At 37.2% G+C, this 13213-nt stretch overlaps 1 protein-coding gene across 1 annotated transcript in view; it reads left to right on the plus strand.

Annotated features, from left to right (window-relative positions):
• Positions 1-13213, plus strand: part of CNOT6L (CCR4-NOT transcription complex subunit 6 like) — an 83431-nt gene that overhangs the window by 51276 nt on the left and 18942 nt on the right. Inside the window, exon 8 of the mRNA XM_029944471.1 lies at positions 4596-4747. Coding sequence (XP_029800331.1) covers positions 4596-4747 — 152 coding nt within the window. The remainder of the gene's footprint in view (positions 1-4595; positions 4748-13213) is intronic.

Consider the following 13213-nt stretch of genomic DNA (forward strand, 5'->3'; position numbering starts at 1 on the left):
TCTAGGCAGTATGTTTCCATGATCACCCCTTTGCAAAGTTTTTGCAAATTTTAGGACTAATATGTATGAAGTACCTATCAAAGGTCTTGATACAAAGTAGATCCTCAGGAACAGGCAGCATGTATTATTTTTATTATTGGTTCTGTCTTACTGAAAATTTCTATTATTTCACAGAAGACCAATATATACACATAAGATTTGTGAAAATCAAAAAGCTGGCAGGGATATTTAATCTTTCAGAAAAAGGAATGAAGTTTCAAAGTGCCCTTAATCAGTAATTTCTCAGACATCAGTCATAGCAACTTTTTTCTAGATAGATCTCCTGAGGCTAAGAAAAATAAAAGCAAAAAAACCTATTGGTATTAAATCAAAATACAAAGCTTCTGCACAGCAAGGAAAACAGTCAACCCAACTAAAGAGCAACCAATGGAATGAGAGAAGATATTTGCAAATGCCATATCCAATAAAGGGTTAGCATTCAAAATATATAAAGAACTTGTACAGCTCAAACCCCCCAAAAACAAATGATTCAATTTAAAAAATGGCAGAAGACATGAACAGACATTCATCCAAAGAAGACATACAGATGGCCAATGAGCACATGAAAAGATGCTCATCATCACCTATCTGAGAAATACAGTGAACACTGCAATCAGACATCACCTTACATCTGTCAGAAAAGTTAAAACCAACAACACAAGAAACAACAGGTTTTGGCAAGGATGTGGAGAAAAAGAAACCTTTGTGCACTGTTGTGGAAATGAATACTGGTGTAGCCAATGTGGGAAATAGTGTGGAGCTTCCTCAAAAAGTTAAAAATAGAACTACCCTGTGATCCAGCAATTGTACTACTGGGTATTTACCCAAAGAATACAAATACACTAATTCAAAGAGATGTATGCACCCCTATGTTTATAGAAGCATTATTTATAATAGCTAAGATAGGGATGCTTGGGTGGCTCAGTTGGTTAAGCAACTTCAGCTCAGGTCATGATCTCAGCAGTTCATGGGTTCAAGCCCCACCTCAGGCTCTGTGCTGACAGCTTGGAGCCTGGAGCTTGCTTAGGATTCTGTACCTCCCTCTCTCTGCCCTTCCCCAGCTCATGTACTCGGTTTGTACCCTCTCTGTCTCTCAAAAATAAACATTACAATAACCAAGATGTGGAAGCAGCTCAAGTGTCCATTAATTGATGAATGAATAAAGAAGACACACACACACACACACACACACACACACACACACACACACACACAGGAATATTACTCAGTCATGAAAATGAACGAAATAATGCCATTTGCAATGACATGGATCGAGCTAGAGAGTATTATACTCAGTAAAATGAGTCAGGGATTAAAGAGTGCACTTGTGAAGGGCACTGGGTGATGTAAGGGATTGTTGAATCACTGTATCACATGCCAGAAACTGACTCTGTATGTTAACTAACTGGAATTAAAATTTAAAAAATCCAATTGCCCATAATATATGAGTGAACTAATGAACAGAAACTCAAGAAATGATACTCAACAGAAATGAATTCTTCCACTTTTAGATTCTTAAGGGAAGAGAAAGTGGAAGGGATAAAATCATTTGAGAGTACAGAGAAATATTTATATGCAAAAATTTCAAATAGCATTAGTTATAATAGCTCAAGTCAGAAGTAAATTAAATGTCTGCCACAGATTAAATAAATTATGGTGAATCTTTAAAGGGGACTCTAATACAATCATAAGTATTGATTTTGAATAGTTTATGGGGAAGTATCCCTGATAAAATGTTTATTAATAAGCCCAAAATATAATATTAGAGAGTATTATCTTAATTGCATAAAAATATTTATAGGCAAACGTGTGGAGAAAAGTCTCTGGAATTATATTGACTTGTTAATGGGGATATTTGATTGCAGATAACTTTCAGTTTTCTTCATATTTTTCCTTGTTCCCAAATCCATACAATAAACATATGTAACATAATTTTTTCCCACTTGTTTATTTATAAACATCTGTAAAATACAGGACTGAAGAGACCTGGTTTAAGAGCAAAAAAGACCAAAATTCTTATTTGACTTACAATTAATATGGCTTTCCCCAAAGTGTGATTTTGATCCTTATTAACAAAAATACAGTCCCAAATGAAGAAGGCACTAGTTCATTGGGTTGTTCAGATGAACAACCATCTGACACCATATGACATATAAGGAGTTGACCATTTCTTCTTTTTTTAATATAATTTATTGTCAAATTGGTTTCCTTACAACATCCAGTGCTCATGCCAACAAGTGCCCTCCTCAGTGCCTATTGCCCACTTTCCCCTCTTCCCCACTCCCCATCAACTCTCAGTTCTCATTATTTGAGAGTGTCTTATGGTTTGCCTCCATCCCTCTCTAACTTTTGGCCATTTCTTTTCTTAGAAAAGGTGTAGTGGTGTAATATTTAAAGTAGTGTCAAGTAGAAGTAATACTGGGTTTTATTTTATATTCTTCTAAAGAACATATATAGACCTAGCTTTAATGGGAGAAAGATACAGGGAAGGAAATCTTAGTTAATGAGAACATTTCTAATTGTTACAGACCTCTGTCCCTCTCAAGGGCCTGACTTTGGTAGAAGTAAAATATTCCAGCACGAAAAATATTACTTTTCAAACAGGATTTTCACATTTTCCTGCAGAGCCTTGGCTTCCTATTACTAAACATTACCTGTTCTGTAAATATTTAGAAGGTACTTCAAAAAACTTAATACAAATAATTAAGCTTAATTTAAAAATAACATTCACCCAAATATTTCAATTACCAAATTTTAACACTTTACAAATTAATAACATGTTTCAGATGTGCTGCCTAGTTGACTTGTTTTGGTGCAGACTTCTGAATCAAATTTTCACCTGCTTGCTTAGGTTTTTTGAGTTCAAGGTCAGTTATTTACCACTTGTATCTGTGTGTCTCTGTGAATCAAGATGTTTTTTAATACTCTGTAACCAAAGCAAAATACAGAAATAAGTTGGATATGGAGACTGATAGAAGACTAATCATCAGTACTCTCTGATTTAAAGTTTTTATATTCATCAAAACAGATTGTCAGTGATTGATTTATTCAAACACAATACTATTTTAATTTGTTTCATGTATGGGAATCTTACTAGAAATTGTTTGAAAAAGTCTGATATGGAGGATAGTCCATATCCTCCATATGCTGCCTATAGAGCATATTTTGAATCTGCCTTCTCTTTATTTCTCTTGCCTTAGTCTAAGCCACCATCACCTGTCATTTATACAAGCTCAGAAACTTTGGTCTTATAATTCTCACTTTAGCTCCTGTAATCCATTCTCCACTAAGCATCTGGAATGATCTTAAAACATATAAATCAAGTAACTTCATGTCCTTAGAACTTTCCATTATTCCCTTTCCTCTCTAACATCATTTCAAAGCCTTGCGTTACTTCTTCCTTTATCTGGAATGCTTTTAATGCCATTCTTCACCTTGGTAACTTCTCATCCTTCATGTTTTAGTTAAAGGTCACCTCCTTAGAGTGGAGGATGAAAACTATGCTCCTTTTTATCACTCTGGGTTAGAAAATAAGTATGACCTGACCTTTTATTCTTCTCCATGCATGATAACTTCAGAATTGGAGCAGGGAGAGGAGTATTGTTTATCTAGCACAGTGTCCTGCAGCATAGTAAGATTTTAGTCAATATTTTTGATAATTGCATATTTCTGCTTCAGAGCTAGGAGGAAGATGGGGTGGTGGAGGCCTGTTCAAAGGATAGATGTTTCTACTCTACTTAATACTTAGCAAAAAGTAGTACATTTAGTAGGTTTTGGCCTTTTATAAAATATTTTACAAAACTAATAAAACTAGGCTTAACGAGTTTAAGTGGCTTGACTCAAAGTCACACTGCTATAAATATCAATGCTAGGCTGAATTCTGCTAAATCTTGTAAGTCTGCAATACTCAATTTGTAAGTAAGGAAAGAAAATACTATTAGTGTTGAAACTATAGTCCCAGGGGGAGCCATGTTTTACCTTCTAGAAGCTGTTAATCCTGAATCCTTACATACATGTAACTCCCATCTTTCTAGTGAAGGTGAGATAGAAAAGTTGCTTTCTCCTTAGTTGAGACAAGGGTGTAACCCTGCATTTCCTTGACAAATCTCTTGATGTGGTAAGAATAAATCTACAAACAGGGTAGGTAGATTTTATCTGTTCTTTGTCTTTAATTTGCTGACTCAGTTAAGGTTGTGTTTACCTTTAACTACTGGAAAGTTCTAAAAATAACTTAAAGGGAAGAAGGACAGTTTTCTCACACAAGTCCAGATATGGCAGTCCAAAACTGGTTCAGCTGCTTTCCAATCCATAGTGGGCTGACTTTTGCCTTCCTGCTTCTCACCACATGGATAAAGGTATAGAAGTGCCAAGGGATATATATATGCCATCTTGGCAACAGGACACTTCTAAGAAAGAGCTGATTGCATGGCTCCTTGCAGATGGAAAATGACTAGGGAGACAGTAAATTATATCTGTAACTTGTGCTCCCTCATTTAATGTCTTTTAGTTTGATAGTCCAAGTATCGAATAATCATAATAATAATGTGTTCTTTTAGATTTACTTTGGTGCAGAAGCATACGGTGGAATTTAACCAAGTGGCAATGGCTAATTCAGATGGATCCGAAGCTATGCTGAACAGAGTGATGACAAAAGATAATATTGGTGTCGCTGTGGTATTAGAGGTCCACAAAGAACTATTTGGAACAGGTGAGTGCAGCTTAAAACGTTCTTACTAAAAATAAACACCATCCCATCCTTTCCCATCTTAAACAAGTGCACAGACTCTTGCCCTATTTATTGCAGTTATTTTCTTGTCTTTAAGGAAAGTTAAGGGAGACAGGCAGGAAAATAGCACTATTATGTAAACCATCGTATATTTCTAGAGGTATTACTTAACAGGCAGTCTGTAAAAGGAAAAGTCTTTAATATTTCAATTAGTACCAAAAGGTTATTTGAAGTAGGAAATGCTTTAGTTAGGCTGACTTTGGAAATTATGATGAGTTGGTTCTCTTTTTAGCCATATTTTTAGCTTCTTGAGTGTGAAATCTTTTGTCTTTAAGGTTAAGCACTTGGCAAATTTTCTGTAATTTCTTTGTTACATCTCAGTCATTGTCAGGGTAAAAGCAGGATCTTTTATCTACCTGGTACTTATCTTTTGCATTTTAGATTATTTATAGCTTCCTTCAAAGTCAGAAACTCAATATGTACTTTGCATATCCAAACCTTTTTCCGCCTTTTGGCTGCCTGCCTTTGTGCACTTTATTGTTTACTTAACTAGTATATTTTAGGCAAGAGCAAGGAGAAGATAGAAGACCACATTAGGGCTTTATTTTAAACTTTTTTTCCCTGTAGTTACTGTAGAAGAAAAGATTTTTGCTTTGAGTATTGATTTGTATTATTCAGACCATGCTTGTCAGATGTCCTTTTCTCTCTGTTCTTTAGTTTGTCCATCTTCAGACAGTCTTTCATATGAGATTTACAACTGTTTTCTTCCTTTTTAGCTTTTTCATTTTTTACCTACTTTTATGTACTTACCAGTTTCATTCTTTAAAAAGTTTGGTACTTCTTTGTCTGGTAATATGAAAATTTAACTTACTTGTAAGTTTTATTCTCCATTTACTTTTCAGAAGAGTAATTATAAATTATACAGCAGACACTTTTCACATTTTGAAATATGTCTCATACTCCTACAAGAGTAATTTAATATTATACAAGGTGCTCATAGCCTTTTTGTTTTTAATAGTTTTTAATTTTTAATAAAGTGAACATTTAATCTATAGCCAGAAGTAACACTATAAAACTTTCAGGAAAGAATAGAGCTTAGAGAATTTTGGCTACAGGCTTTCATATTATGATCAGATGAAACCAATTTGACAATAAACTATTTAGAAAGTTAATAAAGTTCAATGACTACCTACAAAAATATATATCACTCTATATAGAAATAGACATTTTTCACCAACAGTGCTAAGTACATATTTTTGCTCGATAAAAAAATGACTCTTTCTATATTTGTAAATCATATTGTCTGATAAGGGGTTACTCTCCAAAATATATAAATTCTCATAAAGCTCAGCAGCAAAAAACCAGAAGCAATCAGATTAAAATATGGGCAAAGGGCCCGAACAGATATTTTTCCAAAGAAGATGGAGATGGCCAACAGGCACCTGAAAAGATATTCAACATTACTAATCATCAAGGAAATGGAAATCAAAACCACAATGAGATAGTATCTCATACTATTAGCATAGCTTTTATCAAAAGGACAAGAATTTAACAGGTCTTGTTGAGGATGTGGAGCAAAGAGAACCCTTGTGTTTCATTGGTGGGAATATAAATTAATGCAACCACTATGGAAAAAAGTATGGAAGTTCCACAAAAATTAAAAACAGAGTGGTGCCTGGTTGGCTCTGTAGGTTGTGTCTGACTTTAGCTCAGGTCATGATCTCACCATTCTGAGTTCGAAGCCCTTGTCAGGCTCTGTGCTGACAGCTCAGAGCCTAGAGCTTGTTTGAGACTCTGTGTCTCCCTCCCTACTCATGCATGCACCTGTTCATTCTCTCTCTCTCTCAAAAATAAACATTAAAAAAATTTTTTTAAATTAAAACAAATACTGTATGATTCAGCAATTCTATTCTTGGATATTTATCCGAAGAAAATGAAAATACTAACATGGAAAGATATATGCACCCTCATGTTTATTGCAGCATTATTTACAATAGTGATGACATGGAAGCAATCTAAATTTCCATAAACAGATGAATAGATAAAGAAAAGATAGTATATATACACAACGAAATACTTATCAGCTATAAAAATGAATATCTGCCATTTGTAATGATAGGTTGACCTCGAGGGCATTATTTTAAATGGAATAAGTCAAAGAAATATTATATAATCTCACTTATATGAGGAATTTAAAGAACAAAACAAATGAGCAGAGAAAACAAAACCAAAATGTCATTTATACCTCAGTAAAATTTTTAAAAAATGACTACTATTGCCACATATAATAGACACATCAGTTACTTATTACTCATCATTGAAGATAATTATACCTTCCTTGGTCCAGTGAAAGGAAACGTTATCAAAATAGTAGACTCAGAAAATTAGGTCTTTTTCTATAGGGTTTATATTTTCAATAGAGAAAAAAATTTAATAGAAAAATTTAAGAGACATTTGTATAGAATATTTTTGTAGTTTCAAGTTTTTATTTAATTGAGGTTAAGAGTGTAATATTAGTTTCAGGTCTAGAATTAAGTGTTTCATCACTTTCATATAACACCTAGCTCTCATCAGAACAAGCACCCTCCTTAAGGCGCATCACCTGCTTAACCCATCTCTTCCCTCCCACCCCAATCTCCCTTCTAGCAATCCTCAGTTATTCTCTTTGTCTCTTTTATTTTTAATTTTTTATAGTTTATTTATTTTTGAGACAGAGAGAGCAGAGCATGAATGGGGGAGGGGCAAAGAGAGAGGGAGACAGAATCTGAAACAGGCTCCAGGCTCTGAGCTGTCAGCACAGAACCTGATGCAGGGCTCGAATCCATGAACCATGAGACCATGACCTGAGCTGAAGTTGGCCGCTTAACCAACTGAGCCACCCAGGCACCCCACTCTTCGTCTTTTTTATGGTTTGCCTCTCTTCCCCCCGCCCCCATTCATCTCTTTTTTTCTTAATTTCCACATATGAATGGTGTTTGTCTTTCTCTGATTGACTTATTTCACTTAGGTTAATAGTTCCATCCACGGCATAGCCAATGGCAAGATTTCATTCTTTTTTGATGGCTGAGTAGTGATGATGCTGAATAGTGCAACTGCTGGATCATAGGGTGGTAATATAGAAATTTTAATAGAAAAATGAATTTTGCGTGTTGACTAATACTACAGTAGTACAAATATATATAAAGTAAAAAGTGAGAAGTTCCATATCTCATTCATACTCCTGTTAATTTCTTTACTCATTACTACATATACTGTATGTGTATAGTATATTTAAGTGGCAAATCACACATTACGCTTTGTGTTTTATATATTTTATGGATGCCTTTCTTATGGATGTTAACTGAGTTTAATTTTCACAATTTTTAATGTATTATCTATCATGCCTCTTATTTTGAAAGGTAATACTTTAACAACATTTTTTAAATTGTAGGTGTATCACATTGATTTGCGAATATCGAACCAGCCCTGTTACCCAGGAATGAATCCCACTTGATCATGGTGGGATTTTTATTTTTATATACAGTTGACTTCGATTTGCTAGTACCCTGAGGAGTTTTGCATCTGTCAAAGATATTGGCCTGTAGTTCTCCTTTTTTGCTGGGTTTCTTTCTGGTTTGGGAATCAAAGTGATGCTAGCTTCGTAGAATGAGTTTGGAAGTTTTCCTTCCATTTCTATTTTTTGGAATAGCTTGAGAAGAATGGGTATTAACTTTGATTTAAAGGTCTGGTAGAATTCCCCAGGGAAGCCATCTGGCCCAGGGCTTTTTTTTTTTTTCCCCCCCTCTGAGTCATGCAGCAAAAGCAAAGGGCTTTATTATTACAGGCTTATAAGCTCGGGCTCACAGACTTCACCAAGGCAGTGGATCCAGGCTGAGAGCCCCGAACAAAGGTGGGGTGGGGCCTTTATGGGTTGGGAAGGGGGAGTTACAGGAAATTGTGACACAGGTACAGGGGTCCAGTCACTATCACCTATCAATATTGGCAGTAACTTTAACCATACATTGTTACTTCTGGTGGGAGCCAATCACAACATTTAGAATATTGACCAATTACAGAGTGGGCCCAGGACCCTCATGTAGGGTGTGACTAGCCTCAAGCAATAGGTGATTATCTATAGCTTCTATCTTTAGGCCTGCCCTTAGAAATGTTAAAGGTGTTAGCTGACCTTTCCTGATTGGGTGTTACAAGGGTTGTCCCTCCTTCCTTGGGCTATGTGTACCCTTCTGTTGTCTAATGATTCTGAGACCTCCAAGGTCAGAGGGGAAATTGAAACCTGTCTTTAGAATCAGTTTGGTTCAGACCTGCGTCCTTACATTCCCCCCTGTCTTGTAACCAACCCAGTCCTGGGTCAGCTGAGTTACCATTGTTCTGGTTTAAGGCTACATGCTCTGAAGACCATTAACAGAATAGCATTTACCTGCTCTTTATAAATGCTATGATCTTATCAATGATTCAAGAACCAAATGTTAAAAGTATACCAATTTTGGTTTTGGCTCCTCGTTCTTCTCCTCTCTTCTGGTGGCTGCGAACCACAGCTAGACTATCCTGTACAATTCCTGAGCTATTGGCATAGAAATAACATTGTTCCCCTAAAGCCTGGCATAGCCCTCCTTGTGTAAGGGGAATTTCTTACCCTGTAAAGGGCATAGGGAAGGAGAGTTTACCCAATTTTCGCCAGTCTCCATGGTTAATTTGGTAAGGGTCTCTTTTAGGATTTCTAATATCTGGTGGTGCCTGGTTTACAAAAGTAAGAATGACAGCCAATTTGTTCAGGATCCTTGGGTGTATAAGTACAATACGCCTCCACGGTTCTTTCTACATTACTAACCTTAGCCAAATTGGTGGGCCATCTAGTGGCCACTTGAGGACCCCCCATTAGAGTCTGGTGGTAGAGGCATAGGCTCCTCTTACCTTTTGCTGTGTTGAAATCCCATGCCCAGATTAGAGGCAATTAATACCAACAGAACATCCTATCCATAAGAGGAAGGTTAGCGCAATCAGGAATTTTTTTGCTGCTTCCCCAGCTTTCTGGGGCAACGTTTGACAGTCCAGATGGCAAAGAGACAGGACAGTTTATCTTATTGGACCGGTGATTCCTCAGGCTTCTGCCATACTAGACCAGCCAGCTTCTGGGGTGTGGCTGGAGCAGGGCTGGAGACCCCTGGAGTTAGAGTCTTTTTCAGGGTCAGTTTAAGCTGATCGACTGGATCTGGATTGCCTCCCCAGATTGAGGGTTCTTCAGAGCTGGCCTACTTAACTCCAGAGTGATGCCTGAAACTTTAATAAGGGCTGACCCCCATTTTTAAATATCATCCTCACAGACTAACAAGCCTGAGATCCAACAACAAGTATTCAAAGACACTAAGAACTAGAATAACATTTATAGTAGTGCATTGCTGAAACATAGTTTTTCTCTCTAAAGAAACCTCCATTATCAGAGATAGTCAAATTGAGACCAATGCATTTGTGGAACAAGTCCAATCTTAACAGCCCTGTCCTAATTATTTACACAAGCTCAGCAACAATAAAGATTGTTCATGAGGATTTTATAGGGCTTGCTTTGCTGGGTCCTTTTTAAAGGAATCTCCAGGTTGAATTTTTAGTAGCCACTCTGGGCCAGGAGCCAAGCCAAGCACTTTCCATCAGACAGGCCTGCAATACCTACTGAATTGGGTCAATTCCTCTTCCCGAGTTTCCCAACATATGGTGAGGTGCCTGCACCTGCCAGGAAGTGACCTTCTTTACTCACCTGGGAAGGCTGCTTGGAACTCTGTGAGCAAGGTATCCAGCCAACATTTCCACGAGGCTTTATGGCTCCATGTTCCATAAAGTCAACCTTAGTTCCTTAAAGCTCTCAGGTCATATTTGAGTCTATGCATGACTCTCAAATAGGACATTCCAGTCAAAGCCTTGGTAAAATAACCAGTATTTCCAATTGTGTCCTACTAAAAATGAACAGATTCTTATTGAACTTATGCAAACAGTTGTAATTGCCATGAAAGAAAATACTCATTGTGAGTATTTGAATTTCAGACTGTTTAAGTAGAGAGAAAAGATAAATGCTCTAGACAAATACTGTATTTCTGTATGTCATAGATTTCTTAAGAGATAGTTTCTTAAGTAAACATTGAAGGCCCAGCAATGTTTTTAACCAGAGTTACAAAACTATAATTTCCTATATGTTCTTAATTCTTGTTCAGCTTGAATGCAGCTTCTAGCTCTAGAAGTTTCTACCCATTTTAGTACTAATTTAAAAGATGTCAAATACTGCATTTGTCCCAAAAATCCTTATTACAACTTCCCTCCAAGTAGAAGCACGTTCTGTGACAGAATCTCAGAAATGGACATTGTTAAAGATCTGACAAGAGTTCATTATGATGTACTTTTACAGAGAAATTTAGTGACACTTAACATTTTGATTACTAAAGGTGTTAAGTAATGATCTTATGCCAAAACATTAAGACTTTAGGAACGGCATATATATTTGAGCAGTTGCAGCATTCACTCAGGCTGTATAACTTAAGGTTTACCACTGTACAACAGTGCTTTTCGAGTAACTTGGCATCCTAAATGAAAGGGCCTAATTGGTCAGAAGACTTCTCTACCATTTGAATACTGGGAAATTTGTTAAAAACCTTAGGAAGTTATAAAGCACATCCTAAGTAGGATTACAAATGGTTACTAATCTGAAAACTCTATTTAACCAAAGTGGCAATAAAAGATCTTATTTGCCTTTGGGATCCTTCAGCAAAACCTAACTTTTTTTAACCTCAGAGAAGTTTTAGCTAAGCAATCAAAGACCTGATAAAGATAAGACTTAAAGCTTTTGCCTTAACAAAAAAGAAACCCTTCATTTACATAGGCTTAACAAGAGCAGACCAAAGGTCTGGAAAAACTTGTCTTTTGAATGGAGAGAAAAGCAGAATTTCAACCTTATACCAATACACATTTAATATTTCATTCGTGTTAACCTCACACATAAAATTTCTTTTCAATGATTTCCTTACCGGAACCTTCTGCAACTTTCCTTTGCCTTTAAACTTTGTCTCAAAGCCATTTCTTTCCAAACAACCAGTCTTATTTAGGACAGATTACTTTCTTTTACCCTCAACAAAAATGTGCTTTCATTTCTTATGTCTTTCTTACATATCCCCAGTTTCTTGCATATAGGGTTGCTTTTCTTATTTTCCCATCAGTCTGAATTACACTTAGCAGAATTTTAACTCTTAGAAATATTAGTCTCAATTGAGGACTTAGTAACTAACTGAAAGATATTTATACCAGAACTTTTCTTAGATGGTAAATATAAGATTTAATAGATGGAGGCAGAGATGAGAAGAAAGAAAGAGACCAAGCTATGGAACCAAGAAGGCCTTTATTGAGATCTGTGATTCCCGGGCAAGGTTCCGTGACTCCGGGAGTGGGGAATCAGGGAAGTTGCGCCTGGTAGGGAGGGGCCAGGTAATTTATGGGCAAAAGATTTCTGGTCCGGTTCTGGGAAGGCACATCACCAAATAAGGGCACTTTAGGGACATGGCAGGATGGGATAGGTTACCTCCTCTGTCAGGGTGATGGGAAGCTGGGGCTTCATGATTGGCTGTTTTCAAACTGGCATGGGACATTCCAGGTCTGCAGGTGAGGTTGAAGGGAGGTCGTAGGTGCATGGTGTTTTTCTCCAACCCACAGCAAAATGGCTGCTCAGTCGCCATCTTAAGGTAACTCTTATAGTAAATTTATGAACCAAATAAGTACAAAGCAGCTTTTTAACCGTTTTAAATATCCCCAGTTGTTTTGCCACAAGTCAAAAGCACAAATATCTACAGACCTCATCCTATTCATGAAAACTGAGAATTCAAACACTGAATGAGGCCATGAGACACTTTGTTTCCCACAGTTAGTTTTGACCCGGAAGCTTGATGCAAAAATCTGACTTCTGTGGTCTTTTGTTTCTTATCACCTAAGGCAGAGGAGGAACCTGTTGCCTGAGGCAACTTATGCAGACTGGCCTCTCCCCACCCAGTGGATGTGGGCTAAATCTCCTTTAGAGTATTCTGGGAGCTTAGGACTGTGGGGCTACCCTTATTGGCCCTCTGGTTGCTCCGGGCAACGGGGCTGTCGCAGATGAGCCCACTCAGACTCTGTAGGCTTTTGGGGATCTTAAGGATGCCCACCTGTGGAGCCACAGACTCGAACTCAGCAGGCAAGCCAGACTGAGCCTTAACATTCACACTCACGCACGCACCAGAGGTTATTACATTCCCTCCCATAGACTTTCCACAGACAAGACCAAAAACAATGACAATAACAACTGGACAAACAAATACAGAAGTGGCCACAACACAGATTTACTAAGGCTGACCAACGTCTTGGTGTGGCCCTGGGGTGGGAAGTCGAGTGTCCAAGCTTCCACTTAATGCCCCAGACAAAAGCACATGTGCATTTAAAATT

Source organism: Suricata suricatta, chromosome 1 (genome assembly GCF_006229205.1).
Source record: "Suricata suricatta isolate VVHF042 chromosome 1, meerkat_22Aug2017_6uvM2_HiC, whole genome shotgun sequence".
NCBI lineage: Eukaryota > Metazoa > Chordata > Mammalia > Carnivora > Herpestidae > Suricata > Suricata suricatta.